The sequence below is a fragment of the Corvus hawaiiensis genome, chromosome Z (genome assembly GCF_020740725.1).
Source record: "Corvus hawaiiensis isolate bCorHaw1 chromosome Z, bCorHaw1.pri.cur, whole genome shotgun sequence".
In the NCBI taxonomy this organism is placed as follows: Eukaryota; Metazoa; Chordata; class Aves; order Passeriformes; family Corvidae; genus Corvus; species Corvus hawaiiensis.
Window position 1 is genome coordinate 68,271,139 of NC_063255.1, and position 19,866 is coordinate 68,291,004.

At 40.3% G+C, this 19,866-nt stretch overlaps 1 protein-coding gene across 2 annotated transcripts; it reads right to left on the reverse strand.

The window, feature by feature from the left end:
* Positions 1–10,848: 10,848 nt before the first annotated feature.
* Positions 10,849–19,858, reverse strand: ANKRA2 (ankyrin repeat family A member 2). 2 transcript variants are annotated; one of them, XM_048291720.1, is made up of 9 exons: positions 19,658–19,858; positions 18,771–19,153; positions 16,626–16,784; positions 15,187–15,252; positions 13,741–13,838; positions 13,455–13,580; positions 12,991–13,057; positions 12,819–12,899; positions 10,849–11,179 (listed from the first exon to the last, which is right to left on the reverse strand). In XM_048291720.1, the coding sequence occupies exons 2-9, from the start codon at positions 19,069–19,071 to the stop codon at positions 11,124–11,126; spliced, it is 954 nt and encodes a 317-aa protein (XP_048147677.1). In that variant the 5' UTR covers positions 19,072–19,153; positions 19,658–19,858; the 3' UTR covers positions 10,849–11,123. The 2 variants fall into 2 exon arrangements, with proteins under 2 accessions (XP_048147677.1, XP_048147675.1); XM_048291718.1 differs by having other exon boundaries at positions 18,771–19,159.
* Positions 19,859–19,866: the final 8 nt, after the last annotated feature.

A 19,866-nucleotide genomic window follows, 5' to 3' on the forward strand; every position in this document is an offset into this window, starting at 1 on the left:
AATGGTATAGGCACTAATGATTGTAGCCTATGTCTATAACTTCTTACATGGGTGGAAGGCAGAATTCCTACGGTATCTTACTGGTATTCTGATTGGTTGAAGGTCAGTTTGATCATGCAAAAGCTTTTGGTTTCAATAACCAAGATTTGCAACATGTCTCACACAGGGATTTAATGTGCACTGCAGGATACTGGCCGATAAACGTGGAAGTATCTGCTGCACTTGAAATCCTTATTCTGCAATTCTATTGAACAGTGCCTTTATTTTTTTCTGGAAAAATGTAGTAATGGGTTGAATCCTACTCCAAATTTTTAGGACCCACCTGAAGTTAACAGGTGTTAACATTCTCTGTGTAAGTTGTATCTATCTGAGTTAAGTCTATAAGGCTTATGCTGGAGTCTCAAAAATTTCAGCCCTGCACACCCGATCAGTATCCTGCTTCACAACCAACATATAACTTGTGGCAAGTGTTTGCACCTGGATGTTATCACTGAGTTTAAAATGATGCAATAGGATCAGGCAAGGTTTGAAGTTCTTTAAAGTATCAACTGAAACAGAGGGAGCTGTGGGTTTAAGCTGCAGCTCTGGGGATTGTGACTAGTCCTGCTATTCTTTCCTGTTATTTCCAGTAATTGCATCAGGCAAATGTAGATGTAACTGAGCATGACTGGACAGTCAGATCTCTGAACAGCAGCATCTCGTGAGCTGCTGTTTTGTAATGGATTTCTAATAACTGTGTATACACAAGACTACTGCCACCTTTAAGAACACAGCTGAGATGCAGAAGGGCTTCTTGCCCTCTTGTGACTGTAAAAAGAAAGATAAGACGGTTGGATGCCAAAATCTATGCCAGCTATGTGATATTGGTGTTTGACATGACATGTGTGGTATTACACAGAGACTGTGACTGGTAGTCACAATAGAGTAGAATGGTGTTAAAATGTATGTGGTGACAAATACCCTCCTTGTCTCTTCAGTATTGTTGCCTCTGCAGAACTACGAGGAATTAAAAGTGATAATGCCTCATTAGAGCCACGTAGGTGAGTAACATAGCTAAGATACACAGTGAGCAGACTTGAGTAGTTAGGAGCCATTTTTACAATACTTACCATGAACAACTGCATCTTAAACACTTTTGCATTTGAGGTGATATCTGACATTGTTCAGCTTCACCTGCACAGGTCAGTCAACTCATTTTGTTGTGTTAGAATTGGGGCATTCATCTGCCCCCCCCAGGCATGAGTCTTACGTAACATACAGTGAGAGACAGCTACTGGCTCAAGACTCCTGATCCTGTAAGGTAATGTGAACATAAGTATTTGTAGGATTCAAACCTAAACTAAACATGACATGAAGTGAAAAAATGGAACAATTGTGTCAGCAGAGTGGCAGGCTTACTGATTTGAGGTGTCCATTACAAGTTTTTGTCCCAGGGACAGTTGGTATCCAAAGCACCAGGGGGGAGTTAATTTGAAAATTCATTCATTTGCCTCCTGGCTGCTTTGCACCAGTTAGTGTTAGGAATCAGTAGTTAGTGCAGTTCTTTCTGTTTAGGGAAGTTCCTAAACAGTGTGAAACCAGCATAGCCAGCTCATGCAGCTGGGGTTTGCCTTTAGCATATGTTGGGGGCAGCATTTGGGTAAACAATCCCCATGTACATCTGCAGCATTTCATGCTCCAGTAATTACTACCCGGGGGTGATGATCGTTAATTTTTTTTTTTGGGGGGGGAGGGGGTGGTTGCTTTTTACTGTGTAGAAGCTAGACTAGCTTACAGGTCTCAGGATTCACTGAGTCATGATCTTCCACCAGCATACAAAATTCAGACTTGCTTAGATGTGACCTTGTGCATGTATACACTGGTGTCTAGGCTGACCTCTGTCAGGAACTGTATTCTAGATGGATTGTTATTCTCCTTTAGTGCGTCAGCCCTTGCATTTGTACAACAGACCCTTTACTCACGTTATATTTGTTCCTCATATTTTAGCATTGTCCTAGTTTAATCATTAGTACCTTGAAAAATAAGTCATTATTTATTTCAAAATGTGGCACTGTTTTTACTGCTGATTATGTCCCACCTTGGTAACTCTCTGGTTTCATCAGGATATACAGTATATTTGACAGACAAACTATGTGAGCAGGCTGTAAATTAAATTCCAGTGGAGATGCAAGGCTTCAACAATGCACTGATATATTTTTCTGGGATGCCGTGTACCTTCTTGAAACTATTTTATGTGAACAGAAAATCATAATGCTTCTAAACAAAAGCCTTTTTGGAGACAATGGCAGTGTTGTTATGCCTGTGATCTTACCCAATACTGGGATACACATTATACCACAGTTGCAGAGTAGATATTGTAAGCTATTTTTGGGATGCATTTTCAGAAACAACTGTGTGTTGAATCCCTTAGATTGTAACATTTAAGACAGTCTAGATGTAGCCTTGTGGCAACAAAAGTGGGGTGGAAGGATCTGTGGGGTTTAGCTAAAGCTTGCCTATTTTTCCATGGTGCTAGAAGCCTGAATAAGTTCTGGCACATTAAATGTGCCTGCAGACTGCACATCATTCAGTGTCCTTTAGCTGACAATCATACACAAAGGTTGAGTCCAGCCATTGGATGGTATGATAGGTCCTCTTAAAATGCTTGGCAGTGATGTATCCTAGTCCTGGTGTGAAAGTCATGCTGTTCTGTAAGCTCCATTTTCTGTTTATGAAATAGAAATGCTGATGTGCTAGAAAATTTTGTAGGCTGTGAAAAGCATGTGATGTGATTGTTATTTGCTATGCTTTGATTCCAGTGCTAAAAAAAGAGCATGTACAGCTGATTTACATAATGAATCAAAACAATATCTTCCACAATGCAGGTCAGGATTTTTTTTAGAGGATTATTTAGGGATTACTTAGGTTTATTCTTGCAGGAAAGGGATGAGCTGTACAGTGCAGTCCCACAGCTGTAATCCACCTTGTTGCTGTGTCCAGTTTACTTCTTCCTTTCTGTTGGGCTCTGCAACCTTCCCTGCTGATTCCTGCGTACATGGTTGGCCTCATCACTGCTCATCTGCTGAAGATTGACTGACATGCTTTACAGTCCTGTATGCCTGGAGAGTTGCTAGCTTAATTTGGTGACAAATGCCCTCAACAGAAAGATCTATTCAGACGTCATTCCTAGGACTAACCCCTAACAATATCTTTGATCTTTAAAGTTCCAAGTGACTGGATTCCTAATTCACCCAGTTATACATTCATTGCCAGATGGAGCAGTGTACTTCCTGAAAGCATTATGTGCTGCACAGCAGGAGGTGCATGCAAGCGGAACTGCTATAACAATACTAATGATGATCATTCTAGTGATGGGGAGTGTCTGCACTCCAGTGATTTATACTGTTGTTGTAAAGGAAAAAGGTCTGGTCCACAGTGTTCAGGAAAAACTGCTAGAATGTCCCTAACATTAGCTTAGTAGTTAAAAATGCAGAACATACTTGAGTCTATCATCTCAGTAAATACAGTGTTCCTTCTTTTTTTTTTTTTTTTCTTTTTTTTCCCTATCCCTTATTCCTTCCAATTTCATGAGAATATGGAGTTACATCTGGTTGATGCTAGGGGTAGGCTAGAGCTGTGAATGTGAACTGCTTAGCCAAAACAAGTCACCTAGAATTAGCATAAACTTACATGGTTCCTCTACTTCTGACATTTTTTGTTCCAGGTACTGTGATAAAACAGTTGTGGAAAATTAATAATAGTTCTGGCATTAGTTTACAGCTGTTTCCTCAGGCTGTGATCTAAGCATCATCATCAGGGTTTAAAGAAAAAAGATGCAAGATTGCTTAAAGGTAGATTAAAGACACAATGAAGTTGCTCTGGAAATGCAAAATTGGTGCATGCTGTAAGTAAAAGTTTGTCTCGTTGTTTCTCAGCTGAGTAAGAGTAAGGTTCAAAGGCTGATTTTCATCTTGGAGTTGTGGAACATTATTTCTTACTGCAGGAATACTATTGGGTTACCAACTGCTGAGTTCTCTTGGGGGGTGGGGGGGAAAGAGTGCCATGGGGCACTTCCATCATGGCCCTGGGACAGAGTTTGCCTCTAGTGCCTCAGTGGCGAACTGTGATCATCTCACATGGATCATGGAAAAGGTGAAGAGCAGAGGCCCCATCTTCCATCACTTGGCTCCCTGCTGTGGGCACCTGCTCCCTGTGTGGCATGAGGAGGTGTAGGATACAGACTTTTTTTTTTTAAATACCAAGGAAAAACCCACAGGAGGGCTGAAGGGAGATTATGCTCTACCCTGGGAAGGTCTGGCAGGAGGTTGCTGCTTTCTATAACTGTCTCAGAAACACAAGTGGGGAATTCAAAGTACAAGACAGATGAACAAAGAAGGCAACAGAGTGGAACTAGTAACAGCCGCAGGGAAAACCAGAGCAGACAGGGAAGAGTGTTACAAAGTGCTCATCAAATTTACATGCAAATAGTAATGCTAACATTGTACATGATTAACCAGAATACCCTGCAAAGTCAAACGGGAATGAATAAGACAAAGACTTTGTGCAGCTCTGAAGCATTTGGCTGTTACTACTACATGAAACTGCTGGCAATCTGCTGTGTGAGCAGAGTTCATGGCATTTGTGTTTACACGCTGCACATTGAATTTGGCAAAAAATTATTTAGTTAATCAGGAAAAGCAACTTATTATAGATATGTATCTATCTTAATACTCTGAAAGAGAGCATGCCGTCATTCAAGTTCAAATGTAAAAGATGAACAATTACTGTAAGAAATTACATTGGCAAGAGCTTTTGGTAAAAGCTTTGGAGAGAATCAACTTGGCATTAAGATTCTGACTGTAGAATTTTCAGACTCCTCTGGTCTTGTGACAAGGAAACACTGCTGCCTTTGGACCCATGGGTGTGGTTCAAAGGTCATAGTGTCTTCTCACGGCCTTAACAGGCTACAGAAATTGTTCACTAGAACAAAATCAGAAAACTGACCTTTCAAAACACTTAACCAATGCTGAAATTCCCACCACTTAGGAATTTTACCACTATAAACAAAGAAAAAATGAATACTGAGAAGTATTTACACCAAGAGAAAAAAAAATTCATTGTTGTGCCTCAGAGAAACACAAAAGTATGTGGAGTGAAGCATGCTGTTAGTATTGCATAATCAACAGTTGTCTGTGCTTTTTACACAGGGATTTTTTTCCTGCGAGTAAAGCTTTTTCTTTGCATTGTTTTTTTTTCTCTGTTTGCTAACTCTTGACTAACTTTTCCTCGTGGTGTCTGAATCGTAGTTTATGAAATAGTGCTGCTTGGTCCCTGCAGGGTCCTCAAAAGAGCCACAGAAAACTTCAATTCCATGTTCCCTTAGCAGTGTAATGTTACACAGTAATGCAGTAAACAGCTTCTGAAAGATTACCATCTTCACCTTTGTACTCACTCTTGTGGGAGGTGTTGTGATGACTATCTGACGATTGCTTGAAATTCCGCAGAAAAAAGATGGAAGAAATTTTAAATTTTGTTGTCTTAAACTACATTCCTCTATTCCAATGTCTTCGTATATAATTAAAAAATGCATTTTCTAGGATATGTTTTGAGGCAATAGTTAAGAATTAGTCCGTTTTATTTCCTATATATTATCCCATTGCTGACTGAAATTCAAGACAAAATACAAAGCAGATATTGAAGGTTCATTATTTAGAACAAGTACTTTCCTGTAACACAAATAATACAGAATGGAAATTCTGTTCTTAATGCATACTGATATAGTTTTGTCTACACATGAGATGTCTTTCAATTTAAGAAAAAATGGCTCAGGTTATGGTATGTTAAGGAAACACAATTTGCATTTTATTTGCATTACTTTTCAACAAATGTGGAAGTTCAGCATTTGTTTTTACAAAGGACATTAAATCTCAGTATTTTTAATATGCAACTTTACAGTAATGGCCACTTCATGTTATTTTACTTTAAAATTACTTACCAGAGACTTATTTTTCTGGACTTTGATTATGAAACATTTTTTCTCTCTTGTTTCCAAGGCATGTCAGATTTGCTGTTTCTTTCATCTGATTTTATCATGCATGATACAATAAAACTGGTGTAAATGCTATGTAAGAATACAGGTGTCAAAGCCTGGGAGACAGATAATGGAGCAAGGATTTCACCAACACCTGCATGCTCAGTTACATTTTTTTGCTTCACTTCTCCTAAGGCTGGTTCCATTTCAGATTTCAGCTTCACAAAAGAAATGTATCTCTGGCTCTCACATAGCCTTTCACAGGTTAATTCTGACCCAGTGTACAACTTCTATGTACCACAGATGTTTCACTACCTAGCGTCAGAAAGAAATGTAGCCAGAAGTTCAGGTCTAATCCATGTAGGTTTGGAATTTTTTTTCTACATTTTGCCCATTTGTATATTCAGTGACTTTGTTATTTCAAAGTTAGCATTTTTAATTTGTTATTTCTCTTGGTCTGACTCCGAGAACTTGGCTGGATTGTTCTTCAGCCTTCCAGTCCCTTTCGTCAGAATCACAGTGCATGTTCTTTAAATAATACTCATTTCCTTCGTGTATGGATTTATTTTCAAATAGAAAAAAATAAGCATAGTAGAGACACTGTACAAGAAATACAGGAACTTGGAGGTCGGGGTCTCTACCCATGGACTGGGGAAGAAAGGCAGGGATTAGGCGTGTATGGATGTCAGTAGATGCCAGACCTCTAGTGGACACAATGGAGAAATGCTTGGAACCGTGAACACACGACATGGGGAAAAACCCTATGTACTGTTAGGGAACAGCCACTGAAAAGTCTCTTTCAAAAGCTTATCTATTATTTGTGCAAAACTATTATGTCCCGTCATTCACTGTAGCTTTGTCTAAGTGTAGAAGTCCCAGAAAATCAGTTAACATTGTCTGATTTTTTTCAACTAATTTCAAAATCTTAATTGCTATTTTAACTGAACTGCGTCACTGGGACATCCCCCAGACTGGAGGACAAGAGGCTGGAGAGCAGCCCTGCAAAAAGAGATGTGAGGGTTTGGGTTGGGGACAAATTGAACTTGAGTCAGTGTTGGAGCCCTGGGTTTAGAGAATTTAGGTTTCTGGGATATAATTATATATATGTGTAACAATATGGAGGATTTTGGGTGTGGATTAGCTCTTCTTTTCTTCTCCTTCTTCACAAATCTGAGTGTTCTGGTATTGGTTCAAAAAACCCACAATAACTATTGGATTACAAGTAAAAACATGTTACTTGGTATTTCATAATTGGTTGATTTGGACTTTAAAAGGCCTTGAAAGTTAGAACTCACAGCCATTTTCCACCTTATTAACTAAGAGGCACACATCCTGTGCAGCTGTGCTATAGATAAGAAAATAATAAACATCAATTAGAAGAAAAGCCTGGCATCTCCTGCATTTTAATCCAAACTCTGAGTAAAAGAACTCGCAGTTCAAGAGGCAAGAAACTGAAACAGAGAAAATTAGTAAGTCAGCAGTGCCTGGCAGCCAGGAGGGCCACCTGTGTCCTGGGGGCATCAGGCACAGCATCACCAGCCGGGCAAGGGAGGGGATTGTCCCGCTCTGCTCTGCACTGGGGCAGCCTCACCTCCAGTGCTGGGGCAGCTTTGGCTGCCACAGGATAAGAGAGATATAAAGCTATTGGAGAGTGTCCAAAGGAGGGCCATGAGGATAGTGAAGGGCCTTGAGGTGATGCTGTATAAGGAGCAGCTGAAGGCACTTGGTTTGTTCACAGGCTGGAGGAGACTGAGGTGATGTTATGGCAGCCTACAGCTTCCTCATGAGAGGAAGTGGAGAGGCAGGCACTGATCTCCTCTCAGGTAACCAGAGATAGGACATAAGGAGATGAAATAAAACTGCATCGGGGGGAGTTCAGACTGAACTGAAGGAAAGGCTCTTTATTGAGAGGGTGGTTGGTCACTAGAACAGGTTCCCAGGAAAATGGTCTCCAAGCCTGTCAGCATTCAAGGAGCATCTGGATGGTGCTTAGTCAGATGCTTTAGTCTGAGGCAGTCATAGAACATCTCAAGTTGGAAGGGACCCACAGGGATATCCTGCAAAGAGCAGGGAATGTGACTCACTGATCTTTATGGTCCCTTTCAACCTGAGATATTATATGATCCAAAGGACTGCACTGTGGCTGAAGAAGGCTGTAGTGCAGGAGGCTGTGGCTTTTCTTCCCATACAGCTGGTATCTGCTTTCAGCCACTGTGTGAAGAATATTTAGGAGCTAGGAGTTCTGTACTTGCAATTAGACTCCCTTGTACCAAGGAAATTTCAACCTACGATGCACTGGCCTAGTTGTTCCAGGACTACCAGCGGAAGGCAGGTGGAAAGAAATCAGGTACTGTCAGTGTTCCCACTGAAGCCACATGCTGCTCACTAAGACTCCCCTCCCCCTGTGGCAGACTAGAGAGAGTTGGAGGCACACCAAGTGGTGCGATCAGCAAGACCCACTTATTCCATGCAGCTTTGGTAGCATGACGTGTAGGAGGGACTTCCCCTTTGAACATCCATCCCAGCACTGGCAGTCAGGGTGCCAGAAGACTGCGAACATCAGATTAACCAACGGACATCTAAATTGCAACAATCATGTCTCGTCACTGGATTCACAGTGGTAATATGTTTCTACCCTTTTCCTTTCTTTCTCCTTTCCTTATATATGTTTTTTAAGTGGTACTTTTATGGTTTTATATTATTACTATGGATAACAATAACCAAAATGGCTACATACATCCTCTCCATTGCAACCAAATTGTTCTAAAACAAACCCTACACACACACCCATACACCTGTGTGTATATATATATATATATAAACAAAACTATATATATATGTAACTACTGATCATTCAGTGTCTTTTCACTTTAATCTGCCCAAAAGGATCTATCTGCTCATTATTCAAATCCCTATAGACTATGTCCAGCACAGTTAATTCTCTCAGTTACTGGATACCTTTTTCCATGGTGTTCCACCTGCTTGGGTGCACTACTAGATCATCCTTGAGAGTACCTTTCCTTCATTCTTTACAGGAGTCACCTCCAGGGTCTGAGTTTCTGTCCTCTTCCCAGTCTCCTCATCAGTGCCCACATCCCAGGACAGGGATCCCAGCTGCCTGGCTTCACTACCAGCTGGTTTTGTATCATGGGCTGCAATATCCCAGCATTGGACCAGGCAGGTCCCCAGGGGCTCTCATGAGTGGTGGCTGAAATCTTCTTGCGCATCTCACAGCTCACCCAGGGATAGAAATGGGGTGATTATCTCTGGCCCTGCCTCTTCCTCCTGTTAGGAGGACTCTGCTTCCTCCTCATTCCTCACTGTGTGAACTGATTTGATATTGGATTTCTTCTTCTGTATAGGGGCGACTGCTACCAGCAGAGGTTGTTCCTCTGGTTCAGGTGCAGTTTGAGAGGCCACAGTGCCTGTTGGACTGCTTTCCTCCTCCTCCCCTGAGGGTGCTGCTTAGGGATAAGCAGTGTCCAGGAAACAGTAGCAGAGTCCAGCACATTACAGAACTTTGTGCCTCTCTGGAACTGCCACTGCTGTTTTCCTTCACATACTCTACCACTTTATCAGGATCCTGTAGTTTTTCACAGGCGAACTTCCAAACCACTGAAGCACAATAATCCTTCAAAAGCTGGCCCATTTTCTCCCACATTCCATGCCACTCACGACTATCCATCCTCAGGGCAGATGTCTGAATAACCTCCCTAGAAATATCTAAACATGATGTAGATCGCACTGAGGAAACCTGGCAGACTTAGCAACATGAACATGCTTTCCTTAACATCCAAAGGGAATTCAAAATTCTCAAAAGCTCTTGTAACAGGAGTGAAAAGATGGGGAAAAATCATCCTCTCCCCCTGCCAGATTGGACATGACTATTAATGGAGTCCCAAAAGGTAGTGCATGAGGTAAGGGTAGGCGAGCAGCACTGAATACACATCCCAAATGACCCTCACTGCCCTTGATGTTATCATGCCATAAACTGATGTCACACAGTACAGCAACAGAACAATCCTGATTCCTCTCCCTCCTCTGAAAAATAGTATCAGGAGGAGCACAAACAGGCACATATAAAGGGTTAGGTCCAACACCACACCAACAGACCAATCAACACTGTGACCAGTGGCTCCCTACCTAATACAGCAAATGCTTAGATCAAATCTGACCCTCTGGTCAGATCTGTAATCTCAATCCTTCCTAGTCCATATTGGGTGCCAAACAAGACTGCTGTTTAGGAATGGTACTGCCCAGTTTAGTGCTCCCACTTAGACTCTTCAAACCACACTGCTGCTTGCTTGTTTGCCCACTCCCTCCCCGCTTTCCCCTGGGGTGAGATGGGAAGGGGAATTCAAGGCAGAAAAGGTAAAGATCACAGGTTGAGATAAGAAAAATTTACTGAAAACAGCAATGAGGTAAGAAAACAAACATTAACAGCAACAATATTAGTAACAAAAATATACAAAAAAGAGTGATTCACATGCAAAAAAGCTCACTGCAGAGCTCAACCTGACTCCACTGCAGCCAGTCCAGACCTCCTCGTGCCCTTAGCAAGGAGGTGAGGTGATACAGAATAACTTCTGGGTCCTAGCCCCCTCCTCACTATTGCAAAAATGAACCCTGTCCTGGCTCCAGCCAGGATAAATATTAAGCGGGGAATCTCGAAAACTTCACACACAGTGCACATTTTGGTATTATTAACGGTAAAGATATCTATCTTCTGTGGTGATATACCTCAATATCTAAACACGTTTTTCCCTGTAAAAATGTATCAATGATGTGATGAAGTAGGACACTTGGCATAGTGCCACCCACTGCACTCAGTGTAAACATTTACACGGTCAGAAATGGGTTTATTTACAAAGCTTTTCATGCACAGCAACTGACTTCTCTAAAATTGTATAAAATGTATTTAAGGAAAGGGTGACATTGTATATTTGTATTAACAACAGTGAAAGAAGAGAAAGAATACTAAAAAGCTTAACTAAAACCAGCAAATAGTTGAACTGTGAAGTTACAAAACAACCAACTCTTGTCACTGATTAGAGAGCTAATCAGTAGTTCAAATCTCCAAGCCAAGAAGTGGCACCTGCAGAAGAGCCAACCATTATTCCTTGATGTTTTGAAGTAGCTTTAATAAATGAGACTCAATAACCTGTTGAACTAAAGCAGAGAAAGAGATGAGGTTAATTAGTGTTGATTATTTTGGTATTTTTAGGGTTATACTGTTTTTTCTGGCAGATACCTGCTTGTCCTGTACAATCATTTAATAAAAACCAGATATGTATAAATTCACTCTGTGAAGAAAGTCTGCATTCCTTCAGAGAATAAAAGCCTTATATAATTCAAAAACAATACACCCAGTTAGGCAGATGATGTTTTTTGGGGTCATCATCAGGTCTTTCGTTTGAATAGGCCAATAACGCATGGAAAGCAAATTTTTAGTCCACAAACAGAAAGAAGGCAAAAACATTTATTAGAAACTTCTCCTGTGACACACTTTGAGATTGAGCTCTTGAAGCAGTCTTGTATGTAGGCATCTGTGGTTTGCTGTGCCTGGATTCAGCTGGGGTAGAGTTAATATTATTCATCTCAGTGGCTGGTGTGGGGCTGTGTTTTGGATTTGTGCTGAACTCAGGGTTGATAATACGGAGATGTTTTTGCTGTTGCTGAGCAGGGCTTGCACAGAGCCGAGGCTGTTTCTGCTTTTGGTACTGCCACACTGGGGAGGGGACTCGGGTGCTTAGGAGACTGGGAGGAGACAGAGCCAGGACAGGTGACCCCAACTGACCAAAGGGATATTCCAGACCCTGTGGCACCATGCTCAGTGTATAAAGGGGGGGATGAAGGAGGAAGGGGGGGACATTTGGAGGGATGGAGTTTTGTCTTCCCAAGTAACCATTATGTGTGATGGGGCCCTGCTCTCCTGGAATGGCTGAACACCTGCCTGCCCATGGAAGCAGTGAATGAATTCCTTGTTTTGCTTTGCTTGTGTGCACAGCCTTTGCTTTCCCTATTAAACTGTCTTCTTCTCAACACATGAGTTTTCCAGCTCTCACCCTTCCAATTCTCTCCCTGATCTCTCTGGTGGGGAAGTGAGCTAGTGGCTGTGTGGGACTTGGCTGGTGGCTGGGGTTAAACCAAGACACTGGCTCACTCATAAGCACAGGGCTCTGCTCGGAGAAGCTACACATAAAGTGCTGGTTTTACTTTTCAATTCATTTCTGTAATGGCAGACATTTCACAGCTTTCAAAATGACAGCAGCAATGAGGGAAAAAACCAATAAGGAGTCCCTTCTTTGCTTCTTGTTTCCATAACCAAATGCGAAAGTATAATTCACTGATTACTGTCTGCCTCCAAGACAAATTAGAGCTAGAGCTGATCTGACTGAAGAAGGTTTTGCAAACTACATCACATCATGCCAGTCAGGTAGGGTGACGGGTTCAGGAGGGCTGCTAGCCTCTTACCACTGTCCAGTAACACACTCCTTTGTACAGAGTGAGGGAGCAGCTCAGCTCCCCTTGTCTGAGTCGTGACTGCATCAGCCCTAAACACCATTATTTGTGTCCACTGATATAGATCCAGGTCAGTTACATTTTCTTACTAATTACTTGACTTTCTGAAACAAGAATGAAAGCTCCTACCCATTTTGGCCTGACACATTTAGGATTATTAAGACTTGCAAGAAAGGTAACATGTTAAGAGATGCAAAACCTCTACTAGGCCATTGCAGCAGCGACATAAATGAAGAGCTGTAAAAACTAAGATTTTTTTAAAAGGGTTTACATTTTCAATACTCACCACTCCGATAGCCCAAGGCTACAGCCAAATCCATGGAATTATAGCCAGCATCTGTTTCGATAGTTGGATCGGCACCACTTTCTATGTAAAACAGGAATAGAATCTTGTATTTCTGACAATGAGAACCAATGGTATATTATTACTGATAATTTGGTTTGGACAGTCTGCTTACCAAGAAGAATTTTTACACATTTCACATGGTTCCCATGTACTGCATATAACAAGGGTGTGCCTCCATTCTGCAAAAGCAGAGAAATGTCTCAGACACTTCACGATTAAGCAGTCACTCCGCAACTGTAATTCCTTAACACACCAATATACTTCCATGTACCAGTAGAAGACTTCCTAGGTTTTATAAAAATGATGTTCTGTTTTAGATCTTCACAACTTCCACCTTTTTTTGTCTGTTGTTCAAGCTGTGAGATCACACTTCTACAAGAAGTCAGCATTAGTCTCACTCTCTTCCTACCAAGAGGTCAGAACTAGTAGCACCAACTTCTCTTACCCTATGGAAGTTTTGAAACTCTCAGGTATTTCAGAAGAGGTAGAACAACTTTTAAACCCGAGCCAGTGCTATGTCCTGCTTCAATTTTCTGACCACAGCACCATCTGACTAAACTCAAGCTAGAGTCTTACCCAGTCATACTCATTGACATCAACTCCACAGTCGAGCAGCATTTTGACAATATCTGTGTATCCTTTACTGCAGGCCAGTGAGAGGGCACTTTCTCGCCCCTTCCCCAGAATCTGAGGATCTGCACCCTGAAATAAAGTATCAATTTAAAAAAAGAAGCAACTTTGAGGTTTTGCACAGACCTTAACTCTAAAACTTTTGAGCTTGTAGCACCATCAACAAACTTAGGAGGGCAAAACAAACTAAAGAGTACATAAATTCAAAATCAATTGTGATTTTTTTCCTTACATTCTGGAGGAGAAATTCCACTACTGCTATCTGCCCATGAGCTGCAGCCCACATCAGAGGGGTAAATCCTTCTTCATCCTTATGATTGATTAAATTTTCTGTTCAGAGAAAAATACATAACTTGGTAATCCCTTTCACTAATGCACTGTGTATCAGCTGGTGAAATGTGATGATGTATCCACAAACATTTATTCAATAGGAACCAGTGTGACCTAAAAGTCATTCTCAACTTTAAAACCAAAATTCCGTCCCAGTGGTGGCAGTAATATTCTGTCCAAGAAAGAAAAACACATCTGACTGACCAAAGTAAAATTTCAGCCTTTAGTTTAGTAATTTAAAATTTAAGTTTTTAAGCTCTATGAATCAAACTCTGTTTTTACTCAGAAATGTTACAAGTTGTCTGTAATCTGGGCTTCACCTTTGTAAAGAAGATAAAGGATGTTTGAAAAATATAGAGGTACATCCTGTATTATACTGTAGACCATGTTTTTTTCAATAGAGTGAGCCATACAATCTTGTAAAGAATGAACTTGTACAGCAATATAGATAAAACAACTCAATTCCTCACAAAGTTTATGTAATCAATAAGGTGGTCTGTGAAAACAATTAACATCTACATCTAGTGTAGCTGGAAGAAGAAAAGAAGAATTTCTTTTAACAACTGCTGACAAATATTTCAGCTGGATTTTTTTTTTATCTAAGTACTTTAAAAATTCCATGCTTATCATAGCACCAAAATAAGCATTTTTAACTGCTACCGGCACTCCAAATTTGATTTGCTTTTCATATACATGGCTCATTACAAAGTATTTCAACTCAGTGACTCATAACCTACTTTCCAGGAAACATTTCAACAAGGATGCACTGAAAGCATGGGTGATTACTATTAGTGCAGTAAGAACATACTATTAATGTTACTAAATTCCTAAATCTGTTAGGTAGAGCTGAATATATACTACAGACACACAAATGTCACACTACTCAGAATGTGTAGTACTATTATATTGCAGGTGTGAGCCATGGCTTAAATTAGTGACATGCAGGTCTTTATGCTGATTGATTAAACAGAGTTGGAAAACCACCCTTAATAGAAGTATGTTTTAAATTACAAAGATAAATTTAAAATAAAATAATATAAACTGCTGTGACAGAACTAACATATTCCTTTCTTAGTTCCATGGCTTACCTATATAGCTAGACAGCAGGATGATGAAGGGATTTACCTATTCCTACTAATGTTAATGTTTTAATTTAAAATGTGAATCATACAGTGAGTGAATAATAGATGCAAAACAACAGTCCACATCTGCAAAAAACAGACACCTCAAATGTCCTCCAATTTGTACCAGAATTGAGGACTTTATAGCTTTGGGGAAAAGGTCAAACACAACAGCATACAAATGGCCCAAAGAAAAAAAGAAGGCCTTTAACCTCCTTCTGACTCACCTTGTTCAATACGTGTGGCCAAATATAACATTTCTCCCTGAGCAGCCAGCTGATGCACTGATAAAGCTGCAAAAAAGGAAGCAAAAGCATGTGTTACATACACCAGTTTTCATTCTGCTCTATGTGGAGCTGAACATAACATGTCCATTGGCTTCAGCCGTACAGAACTTGGAACTGAGAGTGTAGATAATTTCACCTTAGGCTCTGAACTTAAATCACTCCTAAAAACTGAAAATTTTCCAAAGACTTTCACAGGTTTAGGTAATTTTTAAACCAATGCAGCAGTGATTCTTGAAAGCAAAGATACTTCCCACACTGACTCTTTACAAAGCAACATGCTCTCTTCTCTGCTGTTTGGTCAGCAACCCAAGATCATGTTAAGACCATTTATCAAATGAAAACAAACATCTTTTGGTAAATTAAGTATGTTTAATTTAAAAATCATGCTTAAATCACCAGAAGACCTGCCCTGCTACTCAACAAAGAAATCCTCTAGTGTGACTCTCACATACGTGGAATAGATCAGACATTACAAAACTATACACAACTCGATATATAGAGGGGAAAACAAAGATTGTGGGTTATTTTTTGTTATTTCCGAGATTATGAAGAAAAAACCTCCGATCCCATGGAAAACTGCATGGGTGCATGGTTTTGATAATTGGAACTTGGAGCAGGCCTGAGAGGTGCTCCGGAGGCTAATATGTAATAAATTATCCACATGATATAGTAACAAAATTAGCCAATGATTACATGAACTGTAAATGTTCACTGTCCTCTTCCAAGTCACTATATGAAAGTTTAGTTTGTTCAGAAAGATGCAGTATTTTGTTCAGTGGCCCATACTGCACCTCCAGATTAATTCTTCCCATGCAAATAGCATTTTTCTTTATAAAAAATTGATTTGTAACTTAGAGGAAATAATTTACTGATGAAGTAAATTACAGCAAATTAATTTATAAAGAAAATGGTTGACAATTCAGAAAAAAACCCCACCACAAATACTACTTCCTTGATTTTCAAGATCTGTGACAATCATGACACTTGCAGTACTCTGTATTTATATTACATTACATTACATCTTAAGTATTCTGCAGCATTTACCGATCATCTAATTTTAAGATGCACAAGTTCTGAAAACAGAGGCATGAAGTACATTAACTTACAACTTAACAAAAAATCAGAAAAGCCCTTACCTATACTCTTAAAATCAAGAATTAGATTATTTCTGGAAAATAAACTTCAGTCGTGAATTCCATACATCAGGTGGATGACTATTTTATAGTTGGACCCATGTGAAACTAGACAAGACTATCTCAGGTTTTCTTCCCACCTTAAAGTTCATTTTAACACCAAAGAAAAAAAATGGATAAATCTGTTAAGCATCCAACACACAGTTCACAAGACAATTATTAATAGTACAGCAGGAGGATACTTACAGCTTACAAGCAGAGGCGTTGTAGAGACTTCATTTCCCCTGTGTTTGTTAGTTAGTGTAGTTGATTGTTTTATTGGTGAGAAATGCTTAGTAGTTGAAGGAGTATAAACATGTCTTACTTGGATACCAGGGGAAGGAGAAGTGTGGCTGTTGCATTCGGCTACATTAAACAAAAAACACAAACAGGATTTCAATACTAATAAGAGCATTAAAAGCAAGCCATAGATTCTAAGTCAAACTGTAAAGTACCAGTATCACAAGACCCTTAAAATCCATGTTAAGATGTTGTGACATGTGCTTTTTCATTGTGTATTGTGAAAGCTGAATAAAGGGCTGCATTAATTTCTAGCATAGAACAACTATGCTACTTTACACGTTCAGTATGCCTAATGTCACCCAGAGACAAGCTGGTCTCTAAATGAGGTAAGCCTTTGTCTAGATTTTTCAACATGCCTGGCATGGATTTATTAGGTAAGAAGGCTCCACTTAACCTGTCATCTTCTTATAGACACTCTCCAAGGCAATAACATGATGCAGCTCTGGTCAGACTGCTCAGCCTTTGCCTGCTCCCTAACCAGTCCACTGCATGAGTGGAGACAACCTTCATTAACTTCCTTCACCAAGGCTCTTCCCACTCCTGGATAAAATTTTAACAGCATAATGAAAGCCTGATGAATACTTATCCAGCAGGAAGATACGTTCCACTAACTTACATAAAATGCAACAGCAGATCACCACTTAGAATTCAGGAAGTCATTCACTGCTGATGTGTTCCTTCATACTAACTTTTCTTGCCTTCTCTTAGGAGCTAATGGCATTTTATTACAGAATATATTTATATGTTGTCTTGGCTTCTAATTCTCAAAAGCAGCTTTTGGTTTTGAGAAAGAACTGAAAAGCTAAGCAATTTTTAAAAAGCTAACTGATTAAATACTGGAAAGACATATTGAAGGATTAAACTCCATATTGGCTTAATTGATCTGACACCAGTGTGCATGAGTAATTAATGACTGGAAGCTAACTAACACACACAGTGAATTAACACCATAGAGAACTTTCATCATAAATGCAAGCACAAATTCAGGGAAAGAACTAATTAAAAGAAGTAGAGTGTAACAGAAAGGAAACAAAATTATGTTTTGTTTGCCAAATAGCTACAACTGACCGCATTGAATTAAGAGTCCTACTGCAGATTTTGGCCTGTCGTCCCTGGATTTGCAGGACTACTTCTAAGGGATTTACAAATGTTACCTCAGAAAAACAACCCTATTGCTGATGGGCTTAAATCTGCTGCTCAGACCTGTGGCTCTGCTAGTGAGCACTTGAGACAAATCTAAAAAGTTTGAAAACTACAATGGCTGAGCTGCAGCGAAACAACACAAGTCAGTGAAACCATCAAATTCAAAGTAGGCCTGTGTTTGCATTTGTTACAAGAAATAGGTGACATGAACTTCATGAAAAAATACACAGCCAACAGTCTGAAATATGACAGCAAGTGCTAGAAACCACAATTGTTAAAGGGAAGTAGATGGACGTCCTAATTTTGCTCTGCATGAATATCCTCAGCCATGAAAAAGCATGGATCAGTTCTGATGAAGCTGCCCAGAAATGGCTGGATTAGCTGCAGGGATCCAAATGCTGGAGCAGCATTTGCTTTCAAGTAGTCTGAAGCTACACTGGCAAGCCCATTGGTACAACTAGAGGCTTTGTTCAGCCACAGTGAAACACACATGGCCTGTGTTATTTTTCATCATACTCATGAAAAGATACAACATGTTGCTGAAAGCTACTGAAGCTGAAATGCTTTCAGTAGTGTTTTGGGAAGAAGCATACTGCTGTAGGACATGCCATACAGAAGCAGCTTGTTTTCATAATCAGCATCAGCTCTTACTAACTTAAAGAGACTTTTTGAGCCACTGGTTTTTCAAACAATATAAATATGTAAAATGTGATAGAAAAAATAATCTTGGAGGAAGTCAATTTTACATTATTAATCCATTAGCCATATAACAAAAAATTTTAGAGGAACAAATCTTAGAAAAATGATCAATATACATATAAGGCAGAAGCTTTTTTTTTTAAGTAAACATAATAATTTAACAGGATGACACAGCCCACAGATAATGATTTGTACCATAAATTCAACCTTTAAATAAGACAGATGCAACTTCAAGGTCAGAGTTGACTTGATCTTGAATATTTTTACTGTCCTCCTCATTCAAAGACTTCACAAATCGTGAGCAGACATTCATATCAAATCTATTGGGCAAAATGAATTTCATCCCCATGGTGACACTCTGAGCTGGGCCTTCCTCTGTGCTGGTGTCAAGCTGATGCTCCACTTTAATGTCTGGCATGGGTGGAAGGCTGTAGCTCGTGGTGCATTCTTCCACAATTAACTGAGCCCCGACATCTAAGTTTGTTGAAGACGCCATGATCTCAGTCATGTAGAAGTTTCATGCAAAATGGTGCTTCATTGTTTCCAGCCAGGAGCAATTCTGGCCAGCCAAGCCCAATATTTTGAACAACCTGCAACTGAACAGATGCAACACAGATTAAGAACGTTCTGTAAACAACGCATAAAAACACATCAAACTTCATTTAAGATTACAGCATTTAATTTTGCCACTCAAAACACTGGTGAAATATGAACCTTGTTGCTATCACAAGTTAGTGACCGAATTCTACATTTATGTTTCAGCATCTGGATGTTTAAAGCAAATTCCGTAATTAAGCCAGTAGGAGTTCCATCGAAATGATGCTTCGAAATATTTGCCTACTTGCAACAAAAAACCACCACACGACAACCAACCAGATTTATACCAAGCCAGGAACAAACTACAAGAAGATTACTTTATTTCCTAAAAACATTAAACTTGGAGGAAAAGTTAAACTGCCTTTAAGCCCCTTTATGTCTTCCGCTACCTGAGTAACACAAATTGCTTCTACCTACGTCTCCTACGCACGTAGGAAAAAACCCAAATCCCTTTTAAACCGACAAAGGTAACCCCACAATACTCGGGGCTTGCTCACAGTACGGCGGGAAGTCTCAGATGGGGCCGGGCTTCGCGCAGCTCCGGGAACGCCTGGAGACGTCCCCTCGCCCTGGAGAAAGTCCGGGAGGCAAGGCCCGAGGGCGGGACGCTCGCACGGCGCGGGCACAGGCGCGGCCACACCAGAGCCCGGGCGCGGCCGCACCGCGGCTCTCGGCCACCGCCGCCGCGGGCGGAAGTGACGTCTCG